At 41.8% G+C, this 24,204-nt stretch overlaps 2 protein-coding genes across 6 annotated transcripts in view; one reads left to right on the forward strand and one right to left on the reverse strand.

Moving 5' to 3' along the window:
• The window catches only part of ADAMTSL1 (ADAMTS like 1), a 489,535-nt gene extending 480,658 nt beyond the window's left edge, over positions 1 to 8,877 (forward strand). For 3 of the 5 annotated variants that reach the window (XM_034410498.3, XM_034410497.3, XM_087886307.1), the window contains 3 exons: positions 548 to 657; positions 1,577 to 1,797; positions 3,805 to 5,062. In XM_034410498.3, the coding sequence (XP_034266389.2) occupies positions 548 to 657; positions 1,577 to 1,797; positions 3,805 to 3,911 (438 nt within the window). In that variant the 3' untranslated portion in view covers positions 3,912 to 5,062. Of the gene's footprint in view, positions 1 to 547; positions 658 to 1,576; positions 1,798 to 3,804; positions 5,063 to 8,652 lie in introns of those variants that run through there. The other 2 variants (XM_087886305.1, XM_087886306.1) reach the window with 2 other exon arrangements.
• Positions 8,878 to 16,215: 7,338 nt separating this feature from the next.
• The window catches only part of SAXO1 (stabilizer of axonemal microtubules 1), a 38,913-nt gene continuing 30,924 nt past the window's right edge, over positions 16,216 to 24,204 (reverse strand). Inside the window, exons 3-4 of the mRNA XM_034410499.3 lie at positions 23,878 to 24,080; positions 16,216 to 17,363 (exon numbers count right to left, since the gene is read on the reverse strand). Of these exons, the coding sequence (XP_034266390.1) occupies positions 16,348 to 17,363; positions 23,878 to 24,080 (1,219 nt within the window). The 3' untranslated portion in view covers positions 16,216 to 16,347. The remainder of the gene's footprint in view (positions 17,364 to 23,877; positions 24,081 to 24,204) is intronic.

Below are 24,204 nucleotides of genomic sequence, written 5' to 3' on the forward strand. Positions count from 1 at the left end.
ATTGGTTAAATTCCTAGCATTTAGCATTAATCGTATCTTCCTTTTCAATTATTCATAACATGCCTTCCCTAATTCTTTTAATACTGGTTGCCTATCAAGTGTGATAAATATTTGTTGTAAATTTTTTACAGCAGCAGACAAAATACAGTGACCCTTTCCAAAATAAAATAATTTACACTGCAAGTCAAGAAGGGGAACGAGAAAATGAGAATCAGAGATAGAATAGCATTTTGTTTATTCAGATATCGATGACATTATTTTTTTAAAAAAATACCAAATAATTATAAAAGGGGTTAACCAGATGAATCAGTGAGCAAGCTACACAGCACTGCTAGCTTTTCTCAGGGAGATTCATATGGCAACTATTCTGAAAGTTTCCTATTTGTGTCTTTTCAAAACATTAGAATTGTAGCTTCTACAATTAGTCCACCAACTCTTGTGGTTTATCACAAATTCAAAAGTTCTCTTACCACTACCGCAGGCAGCCGGTGAAGAGTTTCACATTTGTTTTAACCAATGTCTTGTTTTTTTGTTTGTTTGTTAACAGTGCAATGGGCCTTGTGTTGGCTCTCGTCTGGCACTCCAGCACAGGCAGGTTTTTTGCCAGTCCAGGGATGGGGTCTCTGTGCCTTCGGACCAGTGCAGTTCCCTCCCGAGGTAGGTCCCACTGACACCTTGAAAATACCAGAAACTCTGTGTTCTGGTTCTCACACAATAATAGATGATAATTGCTAATCACAATTAATGCTTTTGTCTCACTGTTTATATAAAAAGTCTGCAGTGCCCTCCTTGGTCAAATGATTTAGGAGGAAGTCATGCTTCTTCTTTGCGACAGGGATTTGTTTTTTGTTTTTGCATCATAACCATCAGCCTTTTCTGCAAAATGCATGCTTTTCTACCCTCTTCCTAATGTTTCAATCTGTTTGCATTTATCTGTGTACAGAGAGCAGACATATGGCTGAAGCACCAGAGGAAAGCCATTTTAATTCTGAGGCTTTACCTCATGGCTAGCAATATCAGAACATGTTATACAACTTCATAGGATTGTCTCTATACTCTATATTTTGTAAGCCGTTTTTGTTTGCGATTATTTTCAAAATCCAAACATCTCTGGAATTGATCCCAGCTCCTATGCGGATAACCTTGAATCTGTTTCCCTAAAGCAGGGGTGTCAAACTTAAGGCTCACGGGCCAGATCCAACCCACAGAGTACTTACATCTGGCCCATGAGGCCGCCCTGGAAACAGCAAATGATTGATCCACAGTGCCTCTGCCAATGAAAAGGGAGCTCGGGGGGGGCTGTGTGCAGCCCCCGAGCTTCATTTTCGGCCGCAACAGACTCCTGCAATCCTCTGCCAGCGAAAAGGGAAAATCGGCAGAAGGCTGCAGGAGACCATCGCGACACAAGTGACATTGAGCTGTTCAAGCCCACCCTGGCCACACCCACCTGGCCCCCAAGATAAAACACAACCCTGATGTGGCCCTCAATGAAATCAAGTGACACCTCTGCTCTAAAGGGTATATGCAAATATCGATGGCTTTTTTCCCTCATTTTATGTATTTTTTTCCCTCAAAGGCCTTTAAGCACTCAGAACTGCTGGACAGATGCCTGTGGCGTACACTGGAGAGTCAGTCTGTGGACGTTGTGCACTGCTACGTGTGGGAATTATGGCTTCCAATCTAGAAGAGTAGAATGTGTACGTGTTCATACAAACCAGCTTGTGCAAGATCACTTATGCGCCTGGAGACCAAGACCAGCTAACTGGCAGAGGTGTAACATCACTCCATGCGAAAATAGTACGTTTTTACTATTTCACACCCTAGTCAATAGGCAATGCAGCAGCCTGAATATGCATATTCTTAGGAGCCATTCACACCCTCCCTACAAGTATAGGCAGTCCTCGCATAACAAGCAAAATTGGGACCAGCGACTCCATCACTTAATTATTTAGAACTAAACTTTTGGCAACACAGTCACATGATTGCCATTTGCAAACTTCAGAGCCAGCTTCCGAGAAGCCAAGTCAATGGGGAAGCCAGCAGGATACCGCAGGTTGTGGTCACGTGACACTGTGCTTAATGACCATGGGTGAACCACTAAAATAAGTAATTCAATTAAGTAATTCCATTCTGACTATTAAGTCTGAGCCTGGATAGCTCAGCAAACTAATGCATTGTAATTTTACTCCAGCTGTCTGCAATTTGTAAGTTCGAATCTTGCCAGGCTCAAGGTTGACTCAGCCTTCCATCCTTTCTAAGGTAGGTAAATTGAGGACCCAGTTTGTGGGGGCAATAAGCTGACTTTGTAAAAATATACAAAAGTATGAAGGCTATTGCTTAACGCATTGTAAGCCGCCCTGAGTCTCCGGAGAAGGGCGACATATAAATCAAATTTTTTTTTAAAAAAAAGTAAAATGTCACATGACTGTGCCCAACTTAACATAAATTCCATTGTGGTCATCAAGCACAATGTCACATGACCATAACTTGCAATGTTATCCTGCAGTGAGTTGGCCATGATGAGTTGCCCGTGGAGAAGTGGCCACAGAGAGCTGGCTGTGGCAAGTTGTCCCATTCCGTACATCTGCCTCTTCCACTTATCCCACTACCATCCTGCTGGAAAGAAAGAAGGAAGTGAAAGTTTTGGTCCTTGTGTGTTTCTGTGTACAAAAGTGATTCAAATCAAATCAAATCAAACCTTTATTGTCAATGCACAACATGTGTACAATGAGATTGAATGAGCCTTCCTTGGGGCAGCAGCACCCCCCCCGTCATAGAATACATCTCAATAACTCAGAATAAACTCAAATAAAGGGAAGAAAACCCCTAAACCGAAATAAGTAATAACTAACACATATTCCAATATACATATATGTATATAACTTTATACTATATTACACCGGTATGAACATGTTGCACGTTGCACTGGCCCTGCAAGTCTAACATTTTAAACCTAATTATGATGTTATGCTGCGTTCAGAAGTCTGACAGCCCACGGATAAAAGCTCTTTTTCAGCCTATTCGTTCGGCTGGCTATGCTTCTATATCTCCTGCCCAATGGTAAGAGAGTAAAGAAGTGCTGACCAGGGTGTGAATCGTCCCTGAGGATTTTCCTCACTCTGCTAAGGCAGTGTATCCTGGCGATTTCGTCCAGTGAGGTCCGGAGGCAGCCCATGATTTTTTGTGCTGTGCTCATCACCCTCTGTAATGCCTTTCTGTCCACGGCTGTCAAGCCAGCATACCATACCATCACACAATATGTGAGGTCACTTTCTATGGTAGGCCGGTAAAAGGAAGTCATCAGTCGTTGTTCCACCTGATTTTTCCTCAGGACTCTAAGGAAGTGGAGTCTCTGTTGAGCCTTCCTGACCACCTGGAGCGTGTTATTTTTCCAGGCGAGAGAAAATGCTTGGTATAAAGCAGATAGGGTTCAAGTAATTTTACTTATTTTTTTGTTACAAGTTCAATTCATACCTACTAATTTTGTTAGCTAATTAGCCTTGGCTCTTCAAACATTTATTAGGAAGGGGAGATTGCTAGGACTGGTTTCAGCTGGAACTGACAATCCCAGGTTGTCAGGGTGGGACACCTTGGCATTTTATTGGACTTTTTGTACATGTTTACATTTCTTTTCCTGTTCGCTTTTTCTTCTGGAGGTGGGAATGTCATAAGTTCAGGATCATCTTTCATCTGAGTAACTGCAGATGTTCTAAAGTTAGCCAGCCAGCAAGAGTCAAGATGAGATTTGTCATCCCCCTCCCCACTTTTTTTTTTTTTTTACTATTCTCATCCCCTTTTTCCTAGTTGAGTGCAGAGATACCACCAGGTATTGTGAGAAGGTGAAGCAGTTAAAGCTCTGCCAACTGGCACAGTTCAAGTCACGCTGCTGTGGGACGTGTGGAAAAGCATGAAGGCAGCAGCAAAAGAAAGAAAGAAAGACAGAGAAAGTGAATTTAGCAACCGATGGCCTTGCTCTACTCTGCTCCTGAGAAGAGCTGCTTGAGAGAAGGAAAATGGGAAAAGCAGTTGCCTCGTCTGCCACTTATTTATTTATTTTTCCTTTCTCTCCTCCTCTCTCTCTTTTTTTTTTCTTGTTAAGAAATCTCTTTTAACAGAGTCATTTGTTCTTTCTAAAAAAAAATGACCTTGACAAGGTTTCTCTCCTAATGATGGGAAACACATGCAGCGTGTCACAGTTCATGATGAGGGTGGAGGCCAAAAGAGGGAGAGAGAGAGAGAGAGAGAGAGAAAGCATGTTGGAAATGGAACCGTCCAGAAGACATCACTGGGGGCCCTTGACGGACTGAAGAAATGACGTGGAAGCAACCGGAGACCAGACGCCCAACTGGATTACTATTACCTGAATCAAAATGGGGCTTGACAGATACAGAAAGCAGAGATTAAAATGGACGATTGCCACCTTGCAAAAGTTGGGACTGACTCTGGCACACTTACAGTATATCCTCTTCCCAAATAGGGATTTGCTATGGTGAGCTCACTATCGCCACCCAGGAAGCTGGTAGCGTGAAGCGTTATACTTGTGACTTCTTGGCATTTTGCCACCGAGGCTTCCCAGAAGAACAGCTGGCCTTTGGGGGCTAGAAATTGGCCCTGGTGATGGGGATTACCCATGCCAACACATCCAGAGGTCACGAAGTTGGGGAAAAATCTAATTAGAAATAAGAAGAAGTAAGTAAAGTCCTCGCTGTCTAACTCAGTACTTCCCAAGAGGTTTTGTTTGTACATTTGAGGAAGTGATGGCTTGTCTGTATCCATAATGAGTTTATCATAGCTGTATGTCTTTTTTTTTATGCTACAATTTGGGATTTTCTGCTTTTGTGATCCTCAGGTGATACAGTTTGACCCTCAGAATGCTACAGTAGATTAAATTGAATTTTCTAATAATGTGGCTGATATGCAGGGGGAGCAATGCCATTCAGATTAGAAAGAAAGGTGCACCAAAGATTAATTCTCACAGTTCATTTTGGTTCCTCACGGTCCAATTACCAATCTCTTCTTCGCTTATTGAAAGCTTGGAGTCCTTTTTTAATTTATTTCATTTTTTTTAAAAAAAACACGCCTAACTAAATATATTGTATGCAGGTTCATCCTGATTACTCTTGCTAAATATTGAATCTGATGAAAGCGGAGGGAAATACTCAGGAGGTTTCCATTGCATGTTTCTATTGGCTTTTGTTAGCAGAAATGAAGTTGGAAACTAATAAAAAAAAAAAAACTAAAAGAATATGAAGAAATTGGGATGGAAGATTATATAATCCATATGGTTCAGAGTGTAAAAAAAAAACCCCACAAATATTTTGCAATAATAAAAGAGAAAGTATGAGGCAAACCCTAAGAGGAATAAGTGAACTCAATTGTCCAAAAATATTTTTCGAAAGAAGGGGTGAAACGGAAGGACAACATAATCCATATAACTGTATACTGTATAGATTTTCTACATTGAAATTAGAGGTTCCATGAGATTAGATCAGGTTTAAAATGGATTGCTGGTGAAGAGTAATCCTATTAATCCTCACGACTGTGACGCCCACTATATGGAACAAATGCAGAGGTAAATTGTCAACATCCTCTCAGACCTGATGAAATATATTAACCGAACTGTTTTCTCACTTGATGCGGATGACTCAGAGAAAGACAATCAATATAGGTGCTTCCCATTTCATGATCCTTTTTTTATTTAAAGGGGGGGGTTCTTTTTTATTAAGCAGGATGAAATTCACAAACTGTGCTGAACTGCTTGGAGCTAAAACACGGCAGCTCTGAAATACACTTCCTTGGAAGAATAGAAGCTCTGATTGACAGGCTGTTGCAGCAATCTTATAATGCCCCTTCATTCAGCCTCCTTCACTTAGGAATAACTCCATGGAGTTATTGCTTTCTGGATATTGTCAAATGGAGCCGAGTGCCTTTAAGAAATGGCTCACACAGGCTCCAGATCTCTGCTGTTCATTAAAGCAGTTCATCTTTTTTTTTTTCCAGATAACCCAAGGAGCCTTAAAAAAAAAAAAAACTTAAAATAAAAAACCCTACTGTGGCTACCTTTAGAATTGCAAGTCAATTCCTTAATGTGACGGAATTCTCAAAATGACTGCCTGTTTTAATGAAGAGTAAGAGGCCATTTTGGAACAAACACGGCCCTGTGGTGAAACATGGGTTGCTCCATGACACAACTCAAAAAGGTCACATACTATATTTCCTGCCTGCTATTAAAGGATAAGGAAAGGCAGTCTCTATGGCAGCCATGAGGTCTACAGTGTCCTTCACACATTTTAGAGCCCGGGCCAAAAGCAGAGCAAATGAATGAGCTGCTTCCCACCGACCCTGACACAGTAATGATAAAAGAAGCATGTGGTTGGTTTGTCTTGCTTTGGGACGGCTGACTCTGACACAACATTTGGCAGGTGTGATGGTTTTTACCCAGCACTGATTTCCTCCAAGGTATAGTGACTGTATGTCTCTAATAACTATCCAAAGCTGGGCTTTAGCACGATGAAGGATTGAGCATCTGTAAATCAATTAGTATTTTGTATTTGTGGAGAAGGAAGAGCCTTCAAACAAGATCATGATTTGTGATGCACATTTTTGTACCCCTAACGAGTGTTGCGGTGGCCTAGAGGTGGAGCTCTCACCTCACAATCAGGAGCTTGTGAGTTCGATCCTAAGTAGAGGCAGATATTTCTCTCTGGGCACGATGAGAATTTATCTGCTGAATAATAAAATTCCGCTTTGGTGACAGGAAGGGCATCCGGCCAGTAAACATTCTGCTCCATTCAGATGCCCTGACTCCACCCCGCAAGGGATTATGGGGTCATTAAAAGGAGATAATGATTTTTGTACCCCCAAACATCTTCAGAGAGGGTAGGTGGACTCTTCAGTTCTGAGGGTTTGGTTGAAGCACTATAAAAGGCCAGACCTGCAGCTTGGGTGTGTTTGCACAGGATTCTTGGCTTGTATTTAACCGTAAAATGTGCGCTGAAGGTAGCATTGATAGGTTACAGCTTTTTATTACCTGTATATTTTAAAACATGTCTGGAAGTTCTCTGATGAGGTCAATGTCAGGTCCGCCAGATTTAAATTGCCTTCTGTTTTGGGCTTTCCAAAATGTATCTGGCAGAGAATTTGCTCTCTTTTCAGATGGGTCTCTGAGTTACTGTGTTGCTATGAATCAATGCAACATTTATTTTTAAAAAAAAGAGAGAGAGAAAGAGAGAATGTCTTTCTATGTTATGTAAATGTATCATGTGTGTGTATTTATTAGAATTTCATGTATAAAAAGTGCAATATGAATAATTGTACATTATTTTTGTCCAGATGAAACTACTGGGGGAGGTGGGCGGGGGCAGGAGGGGAGAAGAGATTCTTCTGTAATACATCTGCAATGTTTTTGTAATACCGGTGACAATGTATTGCCTGTCCTTATTTTTGTATTTAACTTTGACCACATTCATTTCATACAGAGAAAACCACTGGGGGGGGGAATGGGGGGGCAGCATGGAGAGGAAGGTTATATTCTGCAAACAGAAGGACCCTTTTCCTTAGCAGTAATGTGGTGGCTGTTTTTTTCTCAATAGAAAAATAAATAGATTTTCATTAGAACGTCAGGCATCAGTAGCTAAACACTTTTGGATGGTGGCCTTTTGGAAATTCTCTGTGAAATAAATCCAGGGGACAGCATTCAAATGGGTGCAGTGTTTTGGGGGTGCCCTAATATCAGTGGTGAAATGCTACCGGTTCACATCGGTTTGGGTGAACCAGTAGTGATAAAAACTACCGGTTCAGATGAACTGATAGTAAAAAAAAGCTACCGGTATTTCCGACAATCAGCTATGCCGCGCAATTTAACATCGCCAGAAAGCTTTCTAGTGAACCTAAATAGTGCAGGACAGCTGTTCCCCGCCCCTCACTGTTCTACTTACCTTCCCAAGCTTCCTTTTTTCCGCACAAAATACGTGTTTGGTGCTACACGTGCATTTGGTGTGCAGTGCACATGCGTGTGCAGCAGGCATTTGATGTGCACCGTGCATGGGCATGCATGCAGCGCATGTTTGGCTCACATTGTGCATGCGCACATGCAGCTCGCATTTGGCATGCACCGTGCATGCGCGGCCAGCGAACCGGTGGCAAACCGGTTCAGATTTCACCACTGCCTAATATAAATGTAAACGAGGCCCCCGAAGAAAATGGCTTCCCTGTTTATTTCAGAGCACAAACTCAAGGTATGGATCTTTGTGTTGTTGGTGCCACTTAATGGTCTTGCAACCCAGAGGACTGAATTGAAGCAAAGGCGGATAATCCAGTTCTGACTTCAGTCGAGCTGTATCCAACTCTGGGTTTCCTTCCCCTGCCCCCCACCCACCCCCTGGAGCTGGCTAGCTGCAAACCCCAGCAAGGATCCTCTGAGGCGAACCCCTCCAACAACGGGCATGTCTACAACTGTGCTAAGGCTTGCAGCCTACGAATGTAATTACAAATGTTTCATGAATTGTGACTTGGCAGCATCCATGTAAATATCTTGTTAAGGTTGACAAATACTACAGGAGGCAGCTCCCCTCCCCCCCTGTTTTTTTTAAAACTTGTTTATATAATTTTTTTGTACAAATAATGCATCTTATTTATTTACTTTCTTGTCAGACTGGTTCTTTATCATTTCCTCTGGAGTCTTGGGAATTACAAATATTCAGAATTCCTTTTCTGTCTTCTGTCTGAAGAAAAATCTCTGAGGACGTGGAGAGAACATTCCAGAATCCATAGCCATCCCCATCCTAAAGCCAGAAACAGTAAAAAAAAAAAAAAAATCTTAACACTGGAATTATCTTCCATCTCTCCCCCAATTTTTGCCAATGTCCTTTCCTGAGTTCGGGAATTTTCGATTTTGGAAAGCAATTAAAAGGGGTTCCAGGAAGATCTTTGTTTCAAAAGGGCCTTAAGCCTTTCCATCTCTCCATTGTTATTGTTGTTTATGGCCTTATCAAGCTGAAGAAACTCCACTGCCAACCAATTGCTGAAAAACAAAACAACAGAGATCTAGAAGGGCTATAATCTATGGTTACTGTTAGTACTTAAAAGTTAGTACTTTTAAATTTAAAAAAAAAGATAAAAGTTTAACAGACTTGCATTTTCCACTCATGCTTTCAACACAAGGAGATAGCTGTTTTAAATGCCACGTGGTATAAGCAAGAAAGTATTCAGCCTCACAAATTACAATGTCTCTACACATTAGATTCCAAGAACCCACAATTTCTACAACTGGTGCTGCTTCTCCAGAGAGCCGGGGTGGCGCAATGGTTAGAGTGCAGTACTGCAGGCTACTTCTGCTGATCACCGGCTGCCAGCAGTTTGGCAGATCAAATCTCACCAGGCTCAAGGTTGACTCAGCCTTCCATCCTTCTGAGGTGGGTAAAATGAGGACCCAGATTGTTGGGGGCAATAGGCTGGCTCTGTAAACTGCTTAGAGAGGGCTGTAAAGCACTGTGAAGCGGTATATAAGTCTAAGTACTATTGCTAAGTGCTATTCTCATTTGATTGTAACAAAACATTTCAGGATGTAGGAAAGTGTAGCTGAGTTTCAATGAACAAATCAGCGTGATACAAAAATAAAGCGTACAAAACCCTTCTAATCTGATTTAATAGGGTACCCGTGTCCTTATTGTATGTAATCTCTGAATATTTGCTTTTAAAGGCCAGGCATGTCCTATAAATCAGCAAAATTGTATTTGACACTTCCTGATCTTTAGAAATATCAAAGACTTTGATTGTCAAGGACATTTAGGGATTAATATAGCTAGCTATTTGTAGACCACAGGCAAAATATAAGCATATAAGTCTAAGGCCTTGGAATCTCTGAATATCAGAATGAATTCAGATAACTCAGATACTTTGTTAGGATTTAGGAGTTGTGCGCTGACCCATCTGCTTGTGATTAGAAAACACCAAATGTGTTTTGTTCACACTGTAGCAGAAAGTTGGCTCACTGGATACGTCCAACCCTTAATTCCCAGGTCATTAGGAGCTTCCTTCTAGTTCCTACTCTGGTTGAACTGGATTTAAAAGAGGTGGGGCAACTGCCATATAAAGTTTATGGCAGACTATTCTTAAAGAATTACTGCTTTGGAAATGAATGGTATGATTTTGTACTGGAAGGTTCATACCTGGTTGTATTTTAATTTTAAAAGAAAAACAGGCAACATATATAAGCTAGAACATTTCCTGAAACTGGCTAAATACTTCCCACACTCTAAAGAGCCAATAAAAGTAAAGACTCCCTTGGTGTAGTTTTCTTGGCCGGAATTAGGAAGTGGTTTGCCTCTGATTTCCTACGGAATGTTTTTCCAAGTCTAGTCTACAGACCTGAGAATGATGGTCTCCCATCCAAGTATTAGCCAGATCTAGCCCTGCTTAGCTTTTATAAGGCAAAGGGAGAGCAACTAAAATCAGTTACACAGTGTTATGGTCTCTGCAGTCCACACTTCCATTATCTCTTACACAAAACACTCTGGACTTGCCCTGGGTGCAATAAATACCAGATGTTTAATCGAGAGACATACTAGAATTTGGAGAATTTCCCAGCCAGAGTAAGTTCATCATTTGCATCTAGCCTCAGATTCAGAAACAAACTATATTATACTTAGATGTTGCATGGAACAAAACCATAATCATACCTGGTCTTCTGAAAAGTACCTTCCAGATCTTCTATGAGACTAGAGTTAATGGAAGATGGTTGCCTAATTTGGCTGGTCATGAAATTCCTTGATGCAATAATTTTGCCAAATGCTTTTCATCTCAAGAATGATTTCATAAACAGTTACTTACAACAGGCATTCACGAAACAGGATAAGAAACTCTCCACATTATAAACATGGATCTGTTATAGCTTTTATATAAAAGATGCGATCAGAACAGATTTGCCTGATCGGTGGGGTTACAAAATGAATCTTGCAAGTTGTGCATACCTCTGTAACATAATTGAGCAGAGATCTGATCTACGGGTTTCCTACAAGTAGCCCAACAATCTGTCGACCTGAACATGCTGGTGAAATGTAATGAAGTAATGATGAATCATGACTGTCCTATTTTACCAGCAAACTCTGCTTTCTATAGGCCCTGGTTCAAAATTCTCTCAGTTTAAAAATAGCTACAGAATTCATGTTCTAACTCAATTGATGAAGGAATGCAATCCACAGCATACCTAGACCTTTGGCAAGCCTTCAACATGTTCTTCTTAATAAAATGATAAAATAATGACCTATATGATGCTTCTGTTAGATGGGCTCACAAGTCACTCCGTGACTGCACCCAAAGTCTACTAGTTAATGGCTTTATCCAACTGAAAGGAATGGTATTTAATAACTGAAATGCTAAATTCTGCATTTAGCAAGAAAACAAAAATAAGCACAAATAGAGGATGAAAGATTTCTGCCTTGGTAAGAGTTCATGAGAAGAGATTCTAGGACTTGACTACAGATGAAAATCATGAGCCAGCAGTGGGGATGCAGCTGCTGAAACAGTAAATGGGAGCTTGGGCTACATTGACAGAAATATTGAATTCAAGCCACAAGAGGTAATGGTTCCCTTGTACTCTGCCCTTGTCCGATCCCATTCAGAATTATGTGTCCAGTTCTAGGCACAATTGAAAAAAGACATCAAAAAACCTGCATCAACTTCAGAGTCAGACTGTCAAGATGTTTAGGGATCTGAAAACCGAGGTGTGTTGAAGAATCTGGCTATGTATGGCCTACAGGAGAGATTGCCGAGGGTCAAGATAATAGCATATTTCAAATGTCTGAATGTCATGTCAATTTTAAATTTATTCTCTGTTGCCTCAGAGGGCAGGACCAGAGCAATGGGTTGAAATTATAAGGAAGGGGATTCAGGCTAGATCTGAGAAAGAGCCTCCTGGAAGTATGTCCTGTAGGATCAGCAAATAGAATTGGCTGCCACACGAATTGGGGGCAGATGGAGCTTTCTTTCACTGGAGGTCTTCAAGTAGTGTCTGGATGGTCATTTGTCATGGATCTAATGGGTCCCACAATGAATAGGGAGTAGGACTAATTGATCTCCAAGGCTTTTTCCAACTTGGGATTCAAGGTAAGAATGTGTCTAATCATAGTAAATGGCCTAGAAAATAAACTTAAATATATTATGCACATTTTCTTAATTTCAAAGGAAAAGGCCTGAAGTTTAGCATAGCAACCATAGCTGTCCAACCACATCAGTCCAATCACATTTGGTGTAACTAACTTGAGCCATTGGTTTCCAGATGCCTTGCTTATTTATTAATTTAATTTGTATGCTGCCTGACTCCCATTGTCTCTATAACTATTAGAACAAGGCAGCCGATCCAATCATTTCCTTGTTCTGCATATTCATAGTTTCATTTTCATAGTTTTCCTGTTTTGCCCATTTGCTATCTGATATCATGCTTGGCTTCCAAATCCTCAAGACCAAAAACACTGGTTGCTTTCCATGTTAATTCAAATTATTTCCAACTAGAAATGTGATGCCAAAACCATTTACTGCCCCTCACTGAGGAAACTTTAATTCCCTCACCTCAAAGGAGATGCTGTTAATCTTGGATTAGCCCCCAACCAGGGCATGAATAAACAAAGTTTATTCATTCATTGAAGCAAAACCATGTTCTGCCAGTGGCTTTCTCTCTTTTGCAATATTAAAACAAAACAAAACATCAGATCTATTGACTAGCCAATAAGAGCGAGATTCTCTGGACTTTCTCTTGCCTATTATCAGAAGTGTCCTCAGAGGCTAGTCCAAAAAATCTCAAGAAGGAGGCAGCAATGGTACAGTCAAAGCTCTGCCTATTTTTTATGAGTATAAAAGAGATGATGCTTTGATCAGACCAGGATGGCCCACATCTTGGCTTTCTGACATCTCTGTGTCAACTCTGAAGCAAACCTGGATGAAGCCATCTTGTGCTGCCTTAAAGTTGCCACAAAGCCTGAGAAAGAAGGGGAGTGGGGAAGTAGCTAGCCCAACTTACAGTCAAAATAAAAAGTTTTCCTGTGGGAACCAAGGTCATTGTAACAAGTGGCTGATGAAGGAGGAGAGGAGCATGCCAGCTGTATTCATTGGGCCATGTCAGTGGTCCCCAACCTTTTTAACGCCGCGGCCCGCTGAGCGCGCGCAGGGGTGGGGCCACAGCCCAGGAGCTTTTGCGCACGGCCCAGTGCGCAAAAGCGGCCGGGGGACATGAACGCTGCAGCGCAAAGGCTCCTGGGCCGTGCGCTGCAGCGTTCATGTCCCCCGGCCGCTGCGCGGCCCGGTGCCAGGTACTCCACGGCCCGGCACCGGTCCGCGGACCGGGGGTTGGGGACCACTGGGCCATGTGACTGATGAGCCTGGGGAGGGGGAAAGTTTCATTCTTTTAATTAGGTGAAAACCGTGGGAACTTTCAGAGTTGGTTTTCACTGGCTGTGGCCGATATGATGTATGCAATAAACATGTTTTTAAAGGAATCTACTGGAATCTCAGAGTTCTGCTTTCAATGAGTGCATTACTCGGAACCCTGACACTCTGATTAATAGCGTGGCCTCCTGCCTTGGTTTATCACAGACAGGGGACGGGGACAGGATTGGTGTCACAAAGAGATCCCTGCCAAAACCTTTGGCGTGATTTTCTCTTTCAACTTCGATTAGGAGCCTGCAGAAAGTCAAATGAAATGAAATGAAATTTCAGTTATCATTGTAGGGAACCATTTTAGACATTCTGACCCAGTTATCCTAGGGGTGTCCACAGAAGGGGTAAAAAGAGTCAAGCTAGGGACAGCTAGAGTCAACCATGAGACAGAAGGTCAAAACTGGGTCTTGACTGCATGGTTTGAACGGGGGCATCTCTGACCCCGCTGTTCATTCAGAGGCTCACATTAGAAATCTTGAGAAACATGAACCTGTAAGAAAGAATAAAAATATTTAAGAACTACATGACTAGAAACCTGTTTAATATGGCAGCCCATATTCATCTGGCAAAAGAGGCAAAAATTCAGAGCCCAAAGTTTTCGGTGCCATCGTTTAATTTGAGGTAACCAATCACAGGCTTGGACGCAACTCCCCAAATTCCTGCTCTCTAGGGTTTATGGGAGTTTCACATCAAAAACTCACAGCCATCAGGTTACCTACTTTCTCCATAAACACTTGCTGAACTCATCCGTGTCCAATAAGGACAATGCTTAACGCATTGTAAGCCGCCCTGAGTCTCCGGAGAAGGGCGGCATATAAATCAATTTTTTTTTTAAAAAAAAGGGCTGGAAAGCAAAAGCTTATACAGTAGATTAGATCTCCAAACTTAATGGAAAACCAAGTTTTATTTTCAGCTTAAAACTTCCCTCTCCCTTTCACTGCAGTTTGATATAAGAGGCAGCTAAGACAAGCTTTTTTCTTTTTAACTCAAAATAACCCCCAATGTATTTAATTGGGCTTGGTTTTCAAGGAAGCAGCTTCAGGCTGATTTAAAGAGCTCAGCATTACTGGAGCACAGAAGAGCTGATCTGATATAAACTAGCAGTCATCGTGCAGTAAAGATGTCTGGCTGAGAAGGAACTAAGTGTCGGAGGACAATGATTTAATGCGCCTGCTTGGGGCTGGAGAGCTGGTCTCATTTGCACATTCTGCATTGGAGAAATGTTGGCCTTCAACTCACCTGGGGATAGAGAGACACATTTCTCATGCCCTCTTCCAATCCTATGAAACAGTCTGTGGCCGGCAAGTTCTCCCCCCAGCTGGGGTTGACCTCGTGCTCCACCCCTCCATCGGGATCCAGGAATGCCAGGTGAGCCGAAGTGCGCAGAGAAACTGCAGATGGTTTAATTGCTAATGAAGGGAAGGTGCATGTGTCCTTGCCAGGAATCTTCCTGCGCTTGGCCTAAGGATTAAGTGGGGGGGGCTGGCTGTCCCCAAAAATCTGATATTTCCGCTGATCCTTCTCCCAAGCAATTTATTAAGCCCATATTATTTGTTTAAGGGAAAGATCCTGTGAGATTGCCAGATATTAATTTATAACACTTTGATTAGTGAAACATTTATGGGTTTGCTAGCTTTGAGTTTCCCCTAACCAACATCCACTGGAGCTTCCTTCCTTCCTTCCTTCCTTCCTTCCTTCCTTCCTTCCTTCCTTCCTTCCTTCCTCCATTCACCCATCCATCCATCCATCCCTCTTGTTCGTTACTTCCTTCTTTCACTTTCTTCTCCCCTTCCTCCTCCTCCTTCCTTCCTTCCTTCTGGCCCTCCCTCTTCATTTCTTCTTTCTTCCTCCCTCCCTCCCTCCACCTTCCTGCCACATCAGGTTCCATTGACTTAAGGATCACAAAGCCAGCAGACAGTTCCAAGTCCAAAGCCAGTAGGCAAGTAAGTGACTGGCAGCCAGATAGGGGAGAGAGCAAGGGAATGTGCAAGTGGCCCAGTAAAAATACAGAGAGACTGGTGGAGGTTGCATGGCTAGAGGAGACATACCTGAGCAATTTGCCATCTTCCCTGCTGACTTTCTCCCTATAAGCGTCCCACAAGCAAAGAGTTCACTATTGGGACGATTGCAGGGAGCCCACAAGCAACTGTACAGCTCCTGCCAGCTTCTGTACTGTCTCCTCGGAAACTGATGGGATGTTGGAAATGAAGATAACCTGATTGCAGTACTGCAATGTACTGCAGCAGTACTGAAGTGACAGCAGTGCTAAAGTCCCCACAATTTCCCCAACTTTCACTCCCAAAACAGTCGTGACTCCCAACAGTCTGTAAGTTAGCCCGTTTAAGTTACCTTGGTTCATAACTCATTGCCCTATACCTCCAATCAGTGGTGGGCTTCAAAAATTTTTACTACCAGTTCTGTGGGTGTGGTTTGGTGGGCGTGGCAGGGTAGGGCAAGGATACTGTAAATTCTCCATTCCCTCCCCATTCCAGGGGAAGGATACTGTAAAATCTCCATTCTGTCCCCAATCCAGGGGAAGGTTACTGCAAAATCCCCACTTCCTCCCGATCATCTGGGACTCGGGAGGCAGAGAATAGATGGGGGCGTGGCCAGTCAGAATTTTTACTACCGATTCTCTGAACTACTCAAAATTTCCGCTACCGGTTCTCCAGAACTGGTCAGAACCTGCTGAAACCCACCTCTGTCTCCAATGTTACCCAAATGAAGGTTAAAATATTTTTTTTAAAAAAAGAAAGAGTGCTCAATAACACAACAGACGCTCAGTTTTGCTTTTCTAGAACGTTAATTTTTTCCAGTTCCCTGAGAAAGGCTCAGTCCCAAGGAAATGAGTATTATATTAATCACATTCATTACAGAATAGAACCATCAGTCTGTTCCAAAGCAGGCTGAGAACGCTCAAGCTTTCACCTCTATGTCTTGATTTAGCCGAGTGCCAGAGAGGCCTCTGTAATCTGCAAGCTTTGAGTTTGATGCACGTCGGGATTGCATCCCGGTTGTCACGCGGAACCGCCTGTGGCCATCTTCATCAATCTTATCGAAAACATAACCAGGTGGCTCTTTGAAAGAGGCAGGGCATATATGCACTTCCTTGGCTGTGTAACTTGTGCCATAGGTGGTGGTCCCAGCAAACGGCACATGAGATCTGGCCACTGGCAAGCGGGGTCGGAAGCTCTTTATGGAAGGGAGCGGGTGAGGAATGTAATGGGTTTGGAAGGAGGTCAACAGGTCCATGGGCTCGGAGGACAAGGTGATCTCTGAATGTGGCACGATGGGCTGGGGTCTTTCAGAGTGCCAATGCTGGAAGTCTTGCTTCATAGTGGAGCAGTGGCCAAAGGGTTCTGTGTGTTCGACAACCCGGGCCAAGGGCTTACACGAGGTTGCCGGGCGCCCATGAGGATCTCCATAGTGGGTCTGTGCTGTTGTCCGGAGGTCCATCTTCTCTTTAGGAGGAGTATAAACCACCGGCTTTCTGGTGAGGCGAGCACCTACTGGCCACGCTAAGAACTTCTCCTTGAATTCAGTAGTGCCCATAAAAGTGCCTGCATCTGGCCTGACGTATTCTGGTTTCGCGGACTTTGCTGGCTCTCCTGCTAACCCTTTATAAGAGAGATTGTGGGTGGTGAGACCATCAAACGGAACCTCGCAGCTCTTGAATGGCTCTTGTGTATGGACGAAGCGTTCTGGGATGCGGTGAGGCACATAATTCAACTTATAATTGGTCATGCTCTCCAAGGGGACCTTTGAGATGTGAAGAGGCCTTACTGGCTTATAGTTCTTGGTGGGGACCAGCCCTTTGTATGGGTAAGCATCCTGGTTAGTGGTCCTGTGATCAAATTTTTTTTCGGGTGGACGGTAATTGTTATCGGGCTTAATCATCTCTCTTTTCGGCTGATTCCATGCCACGTAATCAGCTGAAATGTAAGCAGATGTGATTAAAGAGGATGTCATTACTCTCAAACACTCCCACCTCCGTGCTAATGAATAGCAATTTTACTGCATTCAAGCAAATAATAAGACAGGAAAAAATGAAAATGGTTCTTTTTCTATGGGAATGACGGCAAATGACTATTTAGCAATAAACCCCATAAAGATGGAGTCATGGGAATTGTTAACGGAAGGAATATGGAATCAGGCAACTATAAACACATCATATTGTTATTTCTAATTTTGGAGTATTGATATTATGTTACTATCCCATTGCCAGGGAGACACTTTGGTATAATGGTTAAGACCTCAGCTAGAAACCGTTATACCCTAAGTCCTAGTCCAGGGGTGTCAAACTCAAGACCCAAGGGATGGATCTGGCCCCCAGGGTGCTTAGATCTGGCCTGCGGGGCTGGCCTGGAAATTTTATTTATTTATTTATTTATTATTTGGACTTATATGCCACCCTATCTCCAAAAGGACTCAGGTCAGCTCACAACAATAAAACACATAAAGTCCAATCCTTCCTTTAAAAATACCCAATAAAACTATAAAACTATAAAAACCATTAAATTCCCCTCTAAAACCCCTTCAGTCCAAGCCGGCCAGGCGAAATAGCCATGTTTTAAGGCCACGGAGAAAAGAGCAAAGGTCAGGGGCCACCTGGAGCCCCAGGGGGAGCTGATTCCACAGGGTAGGTGCGCCCACAGAGAAGGCCCGCTCCCTAGGGGCCACCAGCCGACATTGTCTGGCCGACGGCACCCCAAGGAGGCCCTCCCTGTGGGAACGCACAGGGTGATGGGGAGCTGTCGCTGGAAACAGATGGTCCACCAAATACCCCGGGCCTAAGCCATGTAGGGCTTTATAGGTGATTACCAGCACCTTGAATCTCACCCGGAGATTCAATAGCAATAGCAAATAGCAAAGGATTGGCCCGTGGTGCCTCTGCAAGCAAAAATGGGGTACGGGGGGCCACCGTAAAAAATGGGGTACGGGGTAGGGTGCTGCAGGAAGCCATCCAGGTTGAAAATGGGGTGTGCAGGGGCTGTCTGCATCCCCCCTGCACCCCATTTTGGCCAGCAGAGTGCTGCAAGTGGGTTCATCCCGTCTCCTACTCCCCCCCCCCAAGGCCTGAGTAGGACAACTACAATGCTGATCCGGCTCTCCAAGAAATCCAGTTTGACAGCCCTGTCCTAGTCCTATCATAGGCATAAAGATAGCTGGCTGATTTTAGGCCAGTCCCTCTCTCTGAGCCCTAGGAAGCAGGCAATGGTGAACCACTTCTGAAAAACCATGCCAAGAAAACTGTAGGGACTTTCCCAGGAAGTGGCCAGGTGTCAACACCGACTTGGAGGTAATCCTGAAAAATCCCACTGCTAGCATAGAAGTAAGATTTGAGTACAATCCCACCAAGTATCTGTAAGTAGAATCTGGAAAGATAGATGGTACCTTCATAATGAAACAGCAAGACAACATGAGCTAACCTTGGAGACATTCTACTCATGGCATCCATTTTAAGGGCAATTCAAGGGATCTGGAACTTGTACTTTGCATCTAAAGCCACCGATCTTAATGTAATTCATACATATCTTTTTTTTTTTTTTTTGCAAGCCTTAACTGCAAAAGTGGTTTCCTTTCAAGCATATGGAAGTTTGCTCTTTTCAGATTTACCATTCTGGCCTGGAAAACTTCATGTAATTAGCAGATAGTGAAAAGTTTGTGTAGTTTTGCCATTCAGATCTAGTAGTCTTATCTTGAATGAAACCAGGGAAATGTCTCACATGATTCTCCAGGCCTTTTTAACTTCTAAAGATGATGACATTTCTTCTCCTTCTTAAACATTGAACTGAAGGTTAGTACAGACTTCTATAAATAAGATGGAAAAGTCAGAAACACTTGAGTTCTTGTTAATTGCTTCAAAGATGGGATTCAAATCTTAAATTCCACTCGGTTCTGATGTCAGTTGAAATCTTTTTCTACATATATAATTTTATTAAGAATTTGGATTATAGTAATAAATCTAATGCGAACTAAACTTTTAAAAAGAGAATCAAAAGAAGTAAAAAGTGCAAGAAAAAAGAGAAAGAAGGAAAAAGAATAAAAATATAATAAAGAGAGAATAAGTCTATAAAGATTTCCAGCCTTCATCACAACAAATGTAAACAAATTTACTGACTCCACTCCATTTAAGGATACAAACACTTATCTCTTTATCCCACACCCCTCTCTTAGCTATGAACAAATCCATAAAAACTTCATTTTTTTCAGTCCTGGTGTCCACAGAAATCCCATAAAGGATTAGCAGAAATAACCTCATATCTTGTTTTAACCTTGACCAAATAAACCAATATTATATTCCTTCCTTTTACTTCTAACAGTCTTAATCTTCAGTTTCTTCAAATACTGTCAGAGAATTTGATTTCTTTTCATTTCTTCTTTCTCCTATTGCACAGAATTCTTCAAGGCTTTACAAGCCTCTTTTGTAAATCCACTAGGAAAAATAAGTTACTTTCTTGGTTTGTCACTTGAATTTCACTTTTTCATTTTAAAACCTCAGCCAGTTTCTTTTCTAGTTATCTAGTGAAACACTTTTCTAGGTCATTCTCTTGGCCTTTCAGTTGTAGACCTCTTTTGATACTATCTCACCTTTTCAAATAAAAGTTATTCTTCATATTTCGCATTTTCTTCTACTGAAAAACTTTATTTCCCTCTAGTACCCAGTTTTTGAATTCATGAAATTATTTATCTTTGTTTTGTCTTGTCTTGTAAAAACCAAAACAGAATCTATTTTCCATGAGAAGTTGTTTGTTCTTTACAGTTAATTCCAAAATCTTATTGTAAAAGGTTTAATACTCCAATTTTATCTGGACCCTAAATTTGTTTCTAGCTCTCTAAGATCAAGACTTTTTTAGCTTTTTGCTGTTCATTTTAGATTCTTTAAATTCTGAACATTACAATTAAAATTTTATTCCACTCAGGATTGAAGGTAGACTCACCTGGCATTTTCAAAATTGTCAGTTCAAAGGTCTCTAATAGCTTAGATGTAGCTAATGAGCAAGTTCCGAAACTGATTAGTAAGTGAGGTTTGCAAATTTAGTGTCCTTTAAAAGTCTTCTGCAGGAAGTAACAATGGCTTCCTATGTACCAGGATTTTGAAAAAAAATTAGGTCAAACCAGACGAAAGCAAGACATTGAAGTGAAACCATGCGTGACATGGCTCAGGCAGTCATCAGCATTGACAAAGGAACGCTAAAATTATCTCCCTATCTGGAGAAAACGCTGTGTCTCAGAGTTAATGAAAAAAACTAAAACGGTGCACTGCAAAACTGCAAGGAATTCAGATATTTTATTATATCACTTATAGTCACCTCATCCTGTACAGTAGTTAATCTATCATGTTTAATATTCTTAGGTTAATTTTATGGCTATTTTTTTCTTAATACTACACTTATTCTAGCATTCTAGTATTGTATTGTATTGTATTGTACTCAGTGGTGGGATTCAAGTAATTTAACAACCGGTTCTCTGCCCTAATGATTTCTTCCAACAATCAGTTTGCCAACTGTTCAGAAAGTTAACAACCGGTTCTCCCGAAGTGGTGCGAACTGGCTGAATCCCACCACTGACTGTACAGTACTATGTTATGTTTGTTATGTTATGTTATGTTATGTTACGTTACGTTACGTTACGTTACATTACGTTACGTTACGTTACGTTACGTTACGTTACGTTACGTTACGTTATATTATGTTAATTATTCTATAATTATATTCTGTTCTATTCTATTGCTATTATTCTATTCTATTATTCTGTTCTATTTTATAATTATTCTATTCTATTCTATTCTGTTCTGTTCTGTTCTGTTCTGTTCTGTTCTGTTCCGTTCCGTTCCGTTCCGTTCCGTTCCATTCCATTCCATTCCATTCCATTCCAATCCAATCCAATCCAATCCAATCCAATCCAATCCAATCCAATCATTATTATCCCAGAATTATCTCTAGATGAATTATCTTCACGTAATGCAGAAATGGCAAATTTCCAAACCATAGACAAGATTGAATCCCTAGGAAATCCTAGGACAGTTAAGATACCAGGCTAGAAACCAGGAGACCGTGAATTCTAGTCCTGCTTAAGCATGAAAGCCATCTGGGTGACTTTGGGCCAGTCATTTATTCTCAGCCCATGACATCAGGCTCTGTCAGCAAGGCAGCTGGTCAGTTTCAGTCACAATCAATGCATCAAAACAGGGTTGATCTGAAAAAAGAGGTTCCTGCACTTACCAGAAAAGTGCTAGGGATTTTTTTTTTTAAAGAATAAAACTAACACAGCTTGATATATTATTGAAGCGGACTATAAGATAGATCATGTTGGAGAAAAGGCAGAACAGCAGTGAGGACATGGTGATCTTTCAGATGCTGTAGGATTCCAACTGCTCATCATTGCCAGGCATGACCACTGACTGGCTGAGGATTTTGAAAGAAGTGACCTCACTGTTCTTAGAAGGCCTCAGTTTTCCCATGACTGGCCTTAAACCAGACGTAGTTTACCCACTTGAAAAATACACCACGAGAGCAACGAAAGCTGGAAGTATCAGATCATAAGATAAAGAAGACGCTTAACAAATTAGAAGCAGGTGCACCAGATCGAAAACCATCTGCTCATAATGTATGATCCAATCATTTTACAACTATGTTCTCTTATCAGGAATTTCTGAGTAAGAAGAGGTGACAGTGACAATCGCATGCAAAGTCATTGGCACTGATTCCCTGTCTGTATAACTCAGGGGTTGGCAACCTTGAACACACAAAGAGCCACAAAGGCCCTAACCGGAAGCCGCCATTCAATTCTGGAGCCGACCAGAAGTCTGGTTCCCCCATCATAGTCTCCTCCTAGCGCGAGGTCCTTTTTCCTCTGCTGACCGGAAGTCCGATTCCCCCACCATAGTCTCCTCCTAGCACAGCATCCTTTTTCCTCTACCTGTCCTAACCAAAAGCCCTATCAAGTGTGGAGCTGACCAGCAACAGGGAGCCGCAGCAGAGGGATGAAAGAGCCACGTGTGGCTCCAGAACTGCAGGTTGCTGACCCCTGGTATGACTCGATGAGCGGCCAGAGTAAACTAAAGGAATAATAATGCTGTAAAGTTGTGGTACGTTCACTGTAACATATTTCCTGTCAATCTTCTAATGTATCCCTACTTGGGGCTGCAGTGTAGCACTTTAACAGATTATTTTGTACAATACACAGTTTGTATATCACATTCCCTCTGACCACTGGCCTTGTGGTCTCTTGGTTGTGCGTTCCCATTCATTTCAATGGATGCTCATGTATTCATGGGAGCAATTGCCCCTAAGAGGAAGCGACTCATGCATGCATATACTATACACCTTAAATGTATTTTAAGGGAGATCTGGTTCTCCTTATAGGCAGTCCAATTGGCTGGATATGAAAGATCGCTGGCTTTATCATACCTTTGAAAGCTGGTGAGCTTCAGACCTTAAAGGATGAATCGCTACAATATGGAATAAGATCATGGGACCAATTATTTGAAGAAGATTTCCGTTTGCAGGGTATTTCGAAAAATCTTGCAAATTGCAACCAAATGTGGTGAAGCCGCATTTTATCAGAGCTCTTCAAATCCTCAGCTAACGGCTGCTCTAGATAGTACAGATCTTTGACTGAGACTTACATATGGCTCATATCATATCATGAAAGCCCACTGATAGAGAAATTGATTCAGTTCAATCCACACATTTGAGATAATAAGTAAGACTGTCCAGATGTTACATGTATCTGAGACACATCAAGGGAGAACAGGAGTTACTTATTGTCATTTTTTGTCATTGTAAAGGAAGAATAAAGGCGTCCATGTGCCCTCACTGGGATCCAATTGTTTGGATAAAGTTGTCATGAAGAAGAGTTGGCAGACTCCTAGTTCTGCTGACCGAGGAAATGGTTTGATAGGATCCTTCTTTCCCTTTCATACCTGCTATGGATCTTGTCTAACTTGTCTAACTAATAGACAATCTTCTTGTGAGTAAGACCTATGGAATGAGTCCTATTACATCTTGATGATTGGCCTACAAGAATGATTTTGTTTCCTCCTTAATTGTTGATGTAGGTCTGTTTTGATCACACATAGCCAATTCCCCATTATTTCACTCACATCTCTTCCAAAGTACCCACCATAAAAGGTTGTACACCATAAAACACCAAGGAGAGGAATAGGGAGAAACCAGCACATGTGATCTATGTAAGTGTCTTAAGCATTTGCACTTTCTTAGAGACCTTGAGAAAGGACAAAATCAAAATTTCCAGAAATTTCCAGAAATTTCAAGGGGACATAAATTTAAGGGGCAAAAAGATTCATCGAGGCACTTATAAGCACCCCTTAAAAACATGCCAGCTTGCAAGGTGGAATAATTATTCCCATTTGGGAGGTTATTGAGAAAAATAGATGCCTAATGCATTTAAAATATTTCTAATTATTCTTTCAACTCTTACTTTTATATGTCGGGACTGTGTTCATCTTCTCAGTAGAAGAAAAGTTTTGTTCCTGGGGTATGCAAGGAGGCACTCGAGATACGGAATATGGGTTATAGTCTTGTCTATACGTAGACTGTAGGTCCATACATTCATTGCTCTTGACATATGTATCAGGAGGTTTCTGTTTTATACGGAAGACTTCATGCGGGATATAATCTCTCCTGTAAAAATCAACAACTCTTGTTAAATAGCTTGTAGTATACAGATAGTCATGCTTAACTTAAAACAAACTATTGAAAACAATTTGACATGTTTCCAAGCCATCCCATAGATTTTTTTTTTATA

The sequence above is a fragment of the Pantherophis guttatus genome, chromosome 2, assembly GCF_059756535.1.
Source record: "Pantherophis guttatus breed Tessera chromosome 2, ASM5975653v1, whole genome shotgun sequence".
Taxonomy (NCBI): Eukaryota; Metazoa; Chordata; class Lepidosauria; order Squamata; family Colubridae; genus Pantherophis; species Pantherophis guttatus.